Source organism: Leuciscus leuciscus (assembly GCF_965113295.1).
Source record: "Leuciscus leuciscus genome assembly, chromosome: 21".
NCBI lineage: Eukaryota > Metazoa > Chordata > Actinopteri > Cypriniformes > Leuciscidae > Leuciscus > Leuciscus leuciscus.
The window spans coordinates 34,457,015-34,468,952 of NC_138745.1; the positions used below are offsets into that span (position 1 = coordinate 34,457,015).

Sequence of the window (11,938 nt, forward strand, 5' to 3'; positions counted from 1 at the left end):
TTTAACTATGTCCCCTATGAAGGGTAGGTTTTAGTGCTTGTGCTGGTACAGGGATAGCCCAATTACAGAACACTGACTACGTTTACATGCAGCCAATAACCCGTTCAAAACTGGAATATTAGCAATAACCCGGTCGTGCACGGCCATGTAAACATCGGCAAAAACCTGAATATGCTCATATCCCGGTTTAAAAACCTGAATATGATCTCTGGGGTACCCCTTTTCTAACCCGAATATCTGGTCATGTAAATGCGTATCGGCATACATTATCCCCATCAAAAGGAACATTGATTTGTGTTCTGCGCATTTTCTATTCGCAAGAAATCTTGGTCTTTTGAGTAGAGACGGCGCATACAAAAACCCGCGTGCAGTATAGAGTTCGGGATCGTTGCGTCACGCCGCAATGCATTGTGGGAATCACGGTACGGAAGTAGATGTACTGTATAGTAGGCAGTAGGTAACGTTGATCATTTGGTCATTAATTTAGGTTATTTTTTGGAAAATGGTTCAGTATTGCTGTATTGTGAACTGCTGTAATTGGTCTCATGATCGACAGGGCAAACGCCTCATAAATCATATTAGTTTTCCCTATTTTCGTCGGATGGCTTGGGTCGCTGCTGGTCGTCAATATACTAAGCTACCGGACGAAAACAGTGGATTATTGCACGTATGATAAATTACTCATGAAGTGTAACAAACCCGCATAGACAAGCTTCGTAGCTCACAGAATCTGACAAGTGTGTGTGTGTCACCACTGATGCTTGGTTATGTAGCGCTCCCCTCAGAATGTATACTGATAAGGGCAGGGCTTTTGGGTTCTTTTAAGGTATTTATCAAATGTGTTTTAACCCTGATTAACTCAGTTTTAAATGTTATCTTGGATCTCTCTTTTAAAGTACACACATGAAATGTTTTTCTAACCTACCTATGAATTCCAACTTTTTTTTGTCACGGTCCATAACTCTTTCTGGATACCGGCCCGCTATGCTAATATCTTATAAACAGGCTTTTGCGGTGCCTCTAAAATGGCCGCCGTTACCCACAATGCACCATTCCATAACATCTATGCCCGAGCTCTATACCGGAAGTAAACAAGAAGTAGAGGTAAACATGGCGAGACGCAGCACAGCACCACACTTTTAGAGTGAGGAGGAAAGCGCAAACAAAGGCGATCGCTATCTGCCCCGAACTATTCATTATCCGCGTGCTGCTGCTGTTGTTGTTGTCTTTGGATACAGGAAGAAGAATCGGAAATGACGCATTTTGCGTCTTAAGGTTGTCCGTACGTCCAGATGCTTACCGTGCGTCGCCGTTTACATCGGGATATTGCCAATTGATTACAAATTCCATGTATACAGGAGTAACTCTCTCTGGTCACGCATGTAAACGAGTTATTCTGAATGTTTCAGAAACCCAAATAGTGACCTTAACCCGACCATAACCTGAATATTGACAGCTTGTAAACTTCGTCAGTGTTACTGTCACAGACTTCACAATATATTTCTGCTGCTGTTAGTTTTTGTACACATATCTAAATGTACTCTATAAGAAACATAAAACAACTATATAGCATCTTTCTGTGTTCTGTAAGGTTAACTTTATAAAATTCTATTTAGTTACCAAATGTTTTGACAATCAAACCCTCCCTTCTATAATTCTCACTTCAAGATAAACTAGTTGGCAGCCCTGTTTCAAGTTTCAAAAATGACAAACAAAGCATCATATGAATCATATCAGCATGAAAGCATTATAAAAATGGAATTCAAGTCATGTATTCCTAGCCTATTGAAGTCATACAAAGCTTTATGTAGGGAAAAGTATGACATTTATGTTGTATATTCACTTGTAAATTCACCCTGTAAAATCTGGTTTGACATAGCCAGGTTTTATTCAGTGGTTTAGTTGTACACAGAAGCAGAACAATGAGTAAATGGTTTTGACAGGTTTCTGTATAATGTTTTCAAAAATACTAAAAGAAAATCTTCTTTCTCTTGTTTTCAAAAGACAATTTAAAAAGCTATAAGTGTTTACTTTCAAATCCCTAAGTATGTAAAGTACGGCTAAATGTGGATACTTTTTCACGTTCACTTTACTGGACTTTTAATTGCTTTTTTTGCATAACACCTCTACTTTAACAGTTTATTCTCCATACTTTTTTGCCCTTACGCAAGACACATGCTTTCAATTACAGGACAAATTGGATCATTTCCTTTATCTAAAATGTGGTTTATATAAAAAGCAAGACATGCACAACGTTTATTGTAAACTGTAAACGTAATGGGGTTATGTAACCACTGTGTTTTTTTACCTCCACAATTATTCTTTGATGGTTCGGATTACTGGGCTTGAGAAGTCTATGTTCTTATTTAGACAGCTAAGTATATGTGTGTAAAATAATATTTTCCAGTAAATTACATTGACCCAGTGGAATCCACTTCAGGGACGTTTGGATGGAGTTGGAATTAAACCTAGACTTATTTAAAGACAGGGAAAAGTCTGCTGTGAAGAGGAGAGTCTGTTGCACCAATGTTAGGGGACTGGGACTCATCGAGTTTTTGTTGCTGTTGATGAAACAATAAAAATGTATGTCATTGGCTATGTAATATTGCCTTTTAATACATTTTATAAAATCAAAAAGGCACTCAATGCCATGCTGTTTCGATTATGCATGCATTCCACTTTGTGTTGTACCAATAACAGCATATTCACTGTATGTATTCACGTTGAGGTCACCATTTTTTTGTGTGTGTGTGTGGGGGGGCTATAAACATTATTTCCTTTTATTTTTTAATTGATTAGTTTAGGAACCACTAAATATCGCTGAACAAATGATGCATTTCTTGGGTTGAGTGCACTGGATTGAAGCTGTTGTCAAACACGCATGGCTGGATAATTGAGAAACAAAGCTTGAGTGAAACTTGAGTGAAAGAATAGGCTATCGCTGCTTTCTCACAATACTAAGAATGTGAACAACTTCCTCTTTCATGTTCAGACATGAAGATGAGATTTCAAGGAACATGCATTTCAGTGTTAGGTTACTTTAGGATTACATTTCAGAAACAAATTAAGCATCCTACTAACAAACAGTTGAGGAAGTGCCTTATTTAAAGAAGAAACACATCACTCTTATTCTTTGACTTCTTTTGGAAAGTGAAGCAAAATCTTCACGACTTTAATTCAACTGTCAATGAAACGAAAGTAATCTAAATGAACACCTGCGACAGACTTATCAAGATTTGATCGTTTACAGTTTACTGGCCATGTGCATTTAAAAGCTATCAAATTATCTCGAATGAATAACACATATATATAGAGCAGCTCTGTGCATTTTACTTAGCGCACTACAAACATGAACTTGAACACATGCGAGAATGTGTTAATTGTGGTTACAGTAATATTTACAAATGCTCTAGGCTACTAAATTAAATTTCTTTTACTTTCCAAACGAGTCATTTTTTCCATCTCACGTTTACACCTGTTATCACAGACTGTGCCTCTGCTGCACCTTTAACATGATTCATTATTTGTTCACCATTGTTGTTTGTCTTTTGAAATGGACTTAACTACTGTAAGTGCTCACTTCCAGACTTTAAATGGATAATGAATGATTTGTTTAACTGCATCTTGCTTAAGGAAACTCTGAAAGCAAATTCATCGCTCATGTGATAGATGATAGACGAAACAAACAGAGACCAACATGCCCTCATAAACATGAGGCCAAATGAAAAAAAAAACATGAGGCTAAATGAAAAAAAACATGAGGCCTGTGGTGTTTCAATGGTGGACTGCGGTCCGGTTCCAAAACAACGCGTTGCTTCTCTGCTAAAGATGTAAAGAGTCACATGAAGAGCAGCAGAAACACAGACATCAGCAAACCGCTCACCCACACGACGCCATACACGCTGTCTGCCATCTGCCCTTTACAGAGAAAACTGGGATTCATCCGTGAAGAGAACACCTCTCCAAAGTGCCAGATGCCATCGAATGTGAGCATTTGCCCACTCAAGTCGGTTACGACGACGATATTGGTTTCTCGTTTACAGGGCTTGTCAAGGAACTCGTTTTTATAGACTGTTGTGGCATTTTCATCCTCAGCATCCTTAAACATGTTCAATTTAATGCAGCACTGATCAGCTTTTTTAATCAGCTTAGAGTTAATTCTTCATGCGCAGTTCCAGTCACATCAGCACAGCTTATAATGAAAGCAGGCACACACGACTCTGGAATATAACATTTTATCTATTTAATGCAGCAACTGAACAAAATAATAATTTGTGCTCCTAAATGAAACACCCGAAGAAATGAGAACATCAGAACAAAGTGGCTTTGATAAAATACTACATGCTGTTTATCCATGACTCAAATGCTTTTTAGAACACACACTGCAGCTCATCAAACTGACCCTCCTTACGAACATTCCCAGACACTAGAGAATTGAAACATTTCCAAGAATCATTTTCTTGCAGTCATTGACTACTCAGGCAGAGGTGAAGGTCCAAACCAGTATTATCATCTTCACAGCATGTACAACGTCCATGATTTTATGTCTGCAATAAAAGAATGACATTAACTAAAATAAACTATAATAACAAATGACATTGGCCCTATCATTCACATGGCCCAATACAGCGCCAGGCGCGACACAAGTGTTTTTTGCTAGTTTCAGCCCGACGCAGTTATCATTTTTATTGTAAATATGTGGTAAAACATCAATTCTTAGGTTTTAAATATTCAAGTAAACAACGAAAATGCCAGCAAACGGTCGCTTTTATCAACGGTCGTTTGTTTTGCGATCATGCTGTTTCCAGTGAGTTCTTTCTGATTAGTTTTCTGATAAAACTTCAATTTGTTGGTGAAAAGATGGGTCAGTGTGACGCTGTTCCAGAGAGGCGTGTTACGGGCGTGTTTTAGTGAAGCGCTGTGGAGCTTCTGGCCCGACAGTGGAAACGCAGCAGATTTTGGGCCCGGTGCTCCAGGCCCGAGGCTATTAGCCCGGCACGCCTGTTTAAAGCCCTGGCTCGCACTGGCCCGACAGTGGAAACCCGGCTATTGGTGCAATATATTTTTTGTTATTTTAAAGAGCGTGTTAGTAATGTGCGCCTATAGGCGGGTCCACAACGCATATACACTCTGCTTATTACACATACACTCTGCTTATTACACATACAGGGACGCACAGCAGCACACAAGCATGCTAAATATTTAAAATAAAAGGATTACAATGTAAAAGATTATTATTGTGTACATAAAGATATGGTGAAATCATTGTCCCATAGATGATCTGTGTGCGCGATTCAGTCAGAAGCATTCAGTCTTTCCACTTGCAAATTCTGTCATGTAAATAGGGAATCCGCCATGGCACGAGCGCAACTGGCTTTTAAAGGGAATGGGAGATGAGATATTGCACGTTAAGCCCAAAACACACCCACTACTCATTAAGAGAATAGGGACAACACTTTTACACCATGAGCCGGGAGCACTGACCCTTTTTCCCGTCGTTAAACTGGCAAAAGTGAATTCGGGCACACCCTGAGTGCAATTGTGGCGTGCGCTTTAGACTATGTGCTTAGATTGTTAAAATAGGGCCCTTTATCTTAATTCAGATTAAAAAGCACAGCACTGAATCGAAATTGAAGTCTAATATTCATTAGAACAGATTACAGAGCATCACAAAACAGCAAAAATGTGCAAACCTGCATTAAAACATCATAAAATATTGAATACTTTCAATTATAAGTTTCAAGATTCAAACATAACTGACAAGATGACATAATGTATCAACCCGATCTCACGGCAATTCCTACAAATTTTACAAGGTGGCTAATTCGAATGAATTCATATGAATGACCTACCCCTGACTCCGCCCCTAAACCTATCCATCACGTGGGTTTAGACAAATTGTATGAATTCGTATGAGTGATGTCGTACGAATTCGTACGAATTAGCCACCTTTTAATCACGTACAAATTTGTATGAATTGGTCGTGAGTTGAGTGTATCATATTCTGTTAACCACATTATTACATTATTACCCATTATTATTACAATAAGTAAAAACTCCATAGGCATTGCAACCAGTTTAGTGACAAAAGCAAAGTGGGAAAAATTCTTATTATAAATACGGTTAATTCACTAATGAAAATAATTGAATAGGGTATTTCCACAAGGCAAATAGTAATGAAAAGTATAAACTATAGTATATTTTGTTTGCTTTGCAGAACTGATTACAATCAATTGACGTGTGACTCTTAGCAGGGCAGCTCTAGCAGTGCCAGAGTATGTTGAACTAGCAAGTTTTTTTCTCACACAGCGGACAGAAAGTGCTGATGACAAATATGACAATAGACCAAAAGTAAAACCAAACACAAAATCTGTTTACATACAGCATAAAACCATCCGACAAACTGAAGAAAAACAGACTTCTGCTTTACAAAAAGCTTTAGCGGAAGGCCCTATACTGAAGTGCAAAACTGGAGAGCCTGGAAACATTAAACAAACAATTCACTATAATAAAATTCAGTCTAATAATCCTCCTGTTATTTTTTCAATGAAATGCTAAAGTACATTTTTTAAGAATCTTTTAATGAAAGCAGTGTTTTAAGATAATAATCAGATTTAATCAGAACCACAAATATAAATGATGAATAATAACAAATTATGAATTCAGTTGGTTTTACAGCATAAAAACAGGTTTTAGTTTTTGTGCAGGTTTCATATATGCTCAAAAATTTTAAAAAATGTTGTCCTTATTTCACCTCCATGTATAAAATGAGCAGTGACAACATGCCAGAAGTTACACAAAAGACATTTTGTCTCATGGAAATGCTGAACTGTGTAAGTCTCCACATATGGCTTTAATTTATCTGCCACTCTGTTAAAATGATTAAACTACATCAGAATTCTGCTCTTTTAAATAGGTTTTTTTAAGAAATTCCACACACCACAAAACTTTGTGGTCCTTTTTTTATTTTTTATTTTTATCATAGATTAAAAACAAGTTTTTATTGTAAGTGGTTAAAAAAATTAATGCATTTTATAGGTTATTGTCCTGTCTGTGGTTAATGTTTAATATAAGTTATTGTGCGTCTGATTCTTGCGTGTTACACAATGAAATAAACCTCAAAATTATAGAGATGTACAAAGGAATGAAATGTAATGCCTCACAGGACCACAGTGCTGCAAAGCCTGTAAACAAATCTGAACAAATATAAAAATATAAAACATAAAGAAATATATAAACGCATAACCTATTACTTTAGACAGATACTTGGATTTACACACAAAACAACACGTAGTGTGGTACAGAATTCTCTCTTGCTATATTTGGGTGAAGAGAGCGGATACACACTGCTGTGGTGGGACATGTTTATGCAGTTATAGGAGCTTGGCAGGACAAACTGAGGAAAAACTGACTTCTGTCTGAGTCACTAGTTCACATGGATGATTGCGGATGAAATGAAGAAACACTTCTGGAGAAACAGAAACTGGAGCCATGATTCAGAGAAGTAATAGAAAAGAAAAGCTTGTTTACAACCTAAAAGAGTGAATCATTATATAGAGTGCGTTTTTAAGACCTTATTGATGACAAATATTATGTTTATACTATTGTAAATGTATTATTTTCATTTGTCACGTCTAGTTGAAGCAGGGAGAAAAAAAATGGATTTAAACGCAGCAGTCTTCTCTTTATTGACCAGAACAAAATACTCGGAAAAATTTGTCAAAAACACAGGAACAGAACAAACAAACATAAGACGAGAACTGAACGAAACAAAATACACAGAACAAACCAATCAATGAAAAGGACAGGTCTGCAAATTAATTAAATGATGAAAAACCATGAAACAAAACCCACCCTAGACAGAAACAAACACCATAACTATTTATTATTCATTTACATTTAGTTTAATTAATTATTCATTTAAATGTACTTTATTTGTGTTCAATATATATTTTTTTATCTAACATTGATATAAATATTTTGTTTTAAATTGTGTTGTTTGTTTCAAGAAATATAGTGTAAAATAAGTTTTTAAGTCAGCGGTTTTATGTGTATATCTCACTGGCCATCATTCAATTGTATTATATGTGTATTATATCAACTGTCGGCCACCTTGCAGTACAGTGGTTAATCAGCAGACAATGAAAAAAAAATGTTGATCAATAAACTTTTACAATTAAATGAAAATATGACAATATTTGTTTACGTTTTGAAATCATTCAGTTTTCTCTCTCAGGACAGTAAACATGTCACTCAAACAGAAGAGTATCTGGTGGTAAAGGTTAGACAAGGTTCGATTCTTGGGGAATGCATGAACTGATCAAATGTAAACCTTGATTGTAAGGCGCTTTGGATAAAAACATCTGCCAAATTCATAAATATAATTCATTGCTCATTTTTCAGAAAATTAATCTCAAGGTCGACCTAAACTTATGGTAAAATCATTCTACCTTCAAATCTCTTATCACCCAAAAAAAAAAAAAAAAAAAAAAAGTTTATCTAAAATTTAACTGCACAAAAAGTTCATCCAATGGAAATGAATCAATGCTGAACTTACTTAAGCTGGACAATGACTTTCCTCTCTCTCTGCTGTACAGCCGAAACAAACTTTATTCTGACAAAGTTATTATTTTCCTGTTATCACTGTAAAGCTGCTTTGAAATGAAACAATCTTAAAAAGCACTATATAAATAAAGATGACTTGATATTTAACAAATAAATAAGGCATAGATTCAGATGATCTCTGTACAGCCACCCTTCTCCCACTTTACTAGCTTTACTGGTAGCCGACTGTAATTTACCCATCATCATGTGCTGATAAAAAAGCTTTCAGATATTCATCTTTAGAGAGTATTACAAGATTTTATTCATTTAATTTTTTTGTTTTAATAATAAAGGACAATGTACAAAGCCACACTGTTCACAGTATTAGAAAAGTGCAGGTACAGAGAATGATAAAAGTCCAATTTAATTTCCATACTTAAGGTACCAAATACAAAATTGTCATTCATTATAAGCATTTCTGAAAGTCAGAAAAAAAAGGACAAAACCAAACACAGTTTGGGATTTGTTGCATTGTCTCAATGTCCATAGATATACATAGACACACAAAATGTCAAAAACTTTTAGCCTTTTATGTTCAAACCGGAGTCAGACAAAGATGGAGAGACTCAAGAAGAAGTGCCAACATGTAGACAACATTTCTGAACGGTTAGTTGATGAATTTATGAAGCTTATGTGTAGTTATCTTCTAGTCATTGATTAACATAATCTGTCTTGATAATCTATAAATCACGTTCCCGGGGGCGGAGTTTATGTAAATTCTAGGGTTGGTGATGTCACTAACGTGGAAGGAAGCTTGTGTAGTCTCTACCAGCCGTTTGTTGTAGTCCTTAAAAAGCTATTTCTTTAAAAGCAAATATCTCCCTTTGCTTTGAACTTTGAGTGTCGTAACTTTGCAGATGTTGTTTATGCTCAAACAGCAACATTACACACTAACTAAAGCTAGAGAAGTGAATAATCAACCACCCCAGTCAAACAAAACTCAATGCTTTCATACTGCAGCCAATGCTATTAGATTTTCTGGATTTTGCTCTTGGAAATTGCTGTTGTTATCATCATGTTTATGGCACAGAAACATCCTCTGGAATCCACAAGATTGGCTGTAGTTTGGTTTCTTTTTGTAAATGATTGTCATTATGATGATGATGATGATGATGAAACAGCCTGTAACTGCAGTGATGACAGCGCTCTTAGATCTTGTATCGTCTCCTTCGCTTCTCTGCTTCTCTTCTATTATTGATGTTGACTCTGGAAAGGTTCAATTAAACGGTTTAAATAATTGTTTAACATGAAGTCAACTTCAGCCTATCAAACATCAGTCAGATTCTCCACACAAACTTCACAAAACATTTCTGCTGCTGAGAATCTGATCAAACTGATTTCTTGACCGACAGACCAGATCTAAACATCTCTAAAATCAAATATCTAGAGAGATGCATCTGTTTGGAGACCGTGATCATACATACGTTTCCTTCTTAGACCTTAAACTACAAAATCATTTATTCACAGGAGATTTTTAAAATGATAAATATTCTGACAAGAGACTAAACATCAGTTTTCTGTGTTTCATAAGTAACTCAATAATCAATGTAATATATTTCTTACCAGGATCTTCAGTGGGTTCAGGTTTACTGGTCTCTGTTAACAGATTTTAAACCACTGTTAGTAGATTGAAAATAAAAGTACAGTTGCAAACATTTATTGAATTATAAACAACAGTATTATATACGGCACCTGTTATGTTCACAGTGAATTCAGCTGATCTCGTTCCTTGATTTGTTTGGATAAAGAATCTGAATTTTTCTGTCATTTCTGTAGGTGGAGTGAAAGGGCATGTGAAGTTCTGATGAATCCCTTCTCTACAGATTGCGGAGTCATTATATTTCTCAGGGTATTGAAACTTATACGATTTAATGCAGCATCCAGACTTGTTCAGAGAGACGCTGCAGGTGAGAGTTACTTCTTTCCTCACAGTTCCAGTCACATTCTCACAGCTTACACTGATGTCATCTGAAAAAACAAACAAACAAACAAAACAAAAAACAGAGAATATCATATAATACAGCAATAATACAAAAATATATATTTTTTTTTTTTTACATCTTAGTAAACTTTTAACATATTAGACTTTATGTGTCTTTATGTGTCAGTTTATTCTCTTACCATCAGCTTGACAGACAGCAGTAAAAGTCCAAACCAGAGTGAACAGTTGCACTGCATTTACAGCATTCATGCTTTTCATTCTGCAATAGAAAAGAAAAGAAAAGAAAAGAAAAGAAAAGAAAAGAAAAGAAAAGAAAATTGCATCAAAGGTGAAACTTCAACAACTAGGACTAACAAGCAAGTGCTAGAGATTCAATTAGAGACGATTTACTGTAAACTCAGTAGGCTATGTCATAATTTAATTAAATCATTTTGCGAGATTTCAAACAACATAACGAATCATGCATTTATTTAGAGGGGTTGAAGAGACTCACGAGTGTAAAATACAAACACTATAATACAATAAAGCACAGAGAACACAATGAAAAAGATCCATTCATAATAATATTGCTGTTGAATCTACAGAGCCACGACAGAAATTGACCTTGATGATAAACATATTTTTCTATTGCATTGTATTCACTGAACGCAAAAAACAAATAGAATCAGCACTGTCACACTGATAAGACAAAATTATCACAAAGACGCAGAAAAACAGTTTTCTATTAGCCTATTTAAAAATCTGCAAAATGTGTAAATCACAGAATACAAAAATACCATGTAGGCTACTGAAGATTGTCCTGTGGCTGGTTATGGATTAGTAAATATAAAGGATATTATTTCCCTGAATGAATGAATGAATGAGGCTACTGTACACCCAAAGCGCTTTACAATCATATCAGGGGATCTCCTCAACCCTGTTGAGAGAGTTATTGCTCACCTCTGGTCTGTATGTCTTCAGCGCGCGAGTTCAAGTGTCTCTCTCTTCAGCTCACTCTAATCAAAATACAGGAAAGGCCTACGAAGTGAACGGCTGTCTGTGTTCTGAGAGCAACCGAGACATTTGAAACGGAAAGTGCGGTTTCTCTCAGAACACAGACAGCCGTTCATGTCGAGGCAGCAGTCGGTGCCTACAAAACTACAAAAGACATATCTGGCTGCCAGTCTACCGCGGTCAAGCCAGCCGCGGTTTGAAAATACACGGTCAAGCCAGCCGCCAAAAAAAAAAGCGTGTGCGCCTATTACTGTGAATACGGTAATTTCAGTAACAGCAGAGAGAACGCGCTTTCAGAGCGCTTGAGTTGCCCAGATCTCTCTCTCTCTCTCTCTCTCTCTCTCTCTCTCTCTCTCTCTCTCTCTCTCTCTCTCTCTCCCTCTCTCTCTCTCTCTCTTT

General features: G+C 36.3%; 1 protein-coding gene and 1 long non-coding RNA gene across 8 annotated transcripts in view; one reads left to right on the plus strand and one right to left on the minus strand.

The window, feature by feature from the left end:
• The window catches only part of LOC309485208 (uncharacterized protein), a 142,566-nt gene that overhangs the window by 91,134 nt on the left and 39,494 nt on the right, over positions 1 to 11,938 (minus strand). Inside the window, exon 5 of one of the 7 annotated variants that reach the window (XM_082151976.1) lies at positions 8,953 to 9,810. The exons of the other annotated variants lie outside the window; for them this stretch is intronic. Within the exon in view, the coding sequence (XP_082008102.1) occupies positions 9,554 to 9,810 (257 nt within the window). The 3' untranslated portion in view covers positions 8,953 to 9,553. Of the gene's footprint in view, positions 1 to 8,952; positions 9,811 to 11,938 lie in introns of those variants that run through there. 7 annotated transcript variants of the gene reach the window in all.
• LOC309485233 overlaps positions 8,525 to 11,938 on the plus strand; it is a 176,122-nt gene continuing 172,708 nt past the window's right edge. Inside the window, exon 1 of the long non-coding RNA XR_014201106.1 lies at positions 8,525 to 9,310. This is a non-coding gene — a long non-coding RNA (uncharacterized lncRNA). The remainder of the gene's footprint in view (positions 9,311 to 11,938) is intronic.